Below are 1,574 nucleotides of genomic sequence, written 5' to 3' on the forward strand. Positions count from 1 at the left end.
AACACAGAGCTTGGTTCTGCAAAAGTTCTGAACAGGTGCATTTCCTCCTGACCTTGAATGAGGAACTACCTGTCCTGCCCCTTTTATGGTCACATAATAAAAGCTGGGGAAGGGTGCAAAACCTTAAACTGCTTCTTTTAAAAGAATCTACTTTAGGTTAACCACGTGTATTTTTTTTTTTTTTTTAATAATTATGTCTGTATAAGTATATCCAGTTCTGGACATTGCTATGTGTTTTGTTCTTAAATCCTTGATTTCTCATCTCGCTGGTTTTTTTTAAGAGAAAGTAAGGAAGAAATAAGCTTGCAGACTGGTAACATTGCTTACATAAGTAGTCCCCAAATCTGCCCAAAACATATCTGCTGGTACATTAATGGGAAACAGTTAAACTAGTGAGGCTTCTTCCAAATGACGGTACTAGTAAGGAACATGTTTTACTGTAGTTCAGAACTAGTAACGATCTCAGTGTATGCATGTACATATACTAGCAAAGAATACTTTGCCTAGTGTAAACCATTAAGAAATCCACAGATGTAGTAGTCGTTTGTGGGTTTGGGGTTGGTTTGGTTTTTTGGTCTGCATAAACTGTTACAATTACTGGGGAGTAGAGGGGAGGGCTTCCTAACTTGAAGACATATGACTGAAACAATAGCGTCTCTGAAGTCCTAAATTTTGGCTGTAGCATCTAAAGTGAGGGATGCCATTTCCCAAAGAGCTCCTGTCTGTTTTAGCATGTGCTCACGGTAACCTTTTGGTTTCTTGGCTGACAGGTGGACTCGACCTAGATCTGAAAGCTGCCTACAACTCTTTTATGAAGTCATGTGTGAAAGGTGGGAAGAAGTCAGTAAATGCGTGTCATAACGTAGGGCTGCTGGCCCACGATGGGAGAGTAAATGATGATAAACCCGACCCCGTTGTTGCTAGAGACTATTACACAAAAGCTTGTGATGGCAGTTTTGCTCCGAGCTGCTTCAACCTCAGTGTGATATACCTGCAGGGAGCTCCTGGGGTCCCCAAGGACATGAACAATGCTTTGAAGTACTCACTGAAAGGTTGTGAGCTGGGTCACATCTGGGCTTGTGCCAATGCCAGTCGAATGTACAAACTGGGAGATGGCGTTGAGAAGAACGATGCTAAGGCAGAGGATTTGAAAAACAGGGCAAAACAGTTGCATAAAGAACAGAAAGAAGCCCCAATTTCTTTAGCCTTCGGGGAGTAAAACTGTCAGTTGCAGTTATTAAGATTTAGTTTACAGTTTTAAATGGCAAGTCAACTTATTATTTAAATCGTGAGTATACGGTTTTCAGTAACAATAAACAAATACCCTGTAAATATTTGCATATGCAAATAAACATATTTTTGTGGATGCAACGAACATTACCAACTCTTCTGTGCCTTTCTGCATTTTTAAATACACAAGTTCTTAGATGTATTGCTTAGGTCCCTCTTCTGCTGTAAGGAAGACAAAAACATCTAGCCTTTTGGAAGTTTGTCCCCATGGCTTCAAGCTTGTCCATAACATTCTTTTTTTCTTTTTTTTTTTTTCCCCCTCTACCTTCCACTGCAAATGTTTA

General features: G+C 40.0%; 1 protein-coding gene across 1 annotated transcript in view; it reads left to right on the forward strand.

Moving 5' to 3' along the window:
- Positions 1-1,288, forward strand: part of LOC104275888 (cytochrome c oxidase assembly factor 7A) — a 1,794-nt gene extending 506 nt beyond the window's left edge. Inside the window, exon 2 of the mRNA XM_009871970.1 lies at positions 771-1,288. Coding sequence (XP_009870272.1) covers positions 812-1,219 — 408 coding nt within the window. The 5' untranslated portion in view covers positions 771-811 and the 3' untranslated portion in view covers positions 1,220-1,288. The remainder of the gene's footprint in view (positions 1-770) is intronic.
- The last annotated feature ends 286 nt before the right edge of the window (positions 1,289-1,574 follow it).

This window comes from Apaloderma vittatum, unplaced genomic scaffold (assembly GCF_000703405.1).
Source record: "Apaloderma vittatum isolate BGI_N311 unplaced genomic scaffold, ASM70340v1 scaffold40646, whole genome shotgun sequence".
Taxonomy (NCBI): Eukaryota; Metazoa; Chordata; class Aves; order Trogoniformes; family Trogonidae; genus Apaloderma; species Apaloderma vittatum.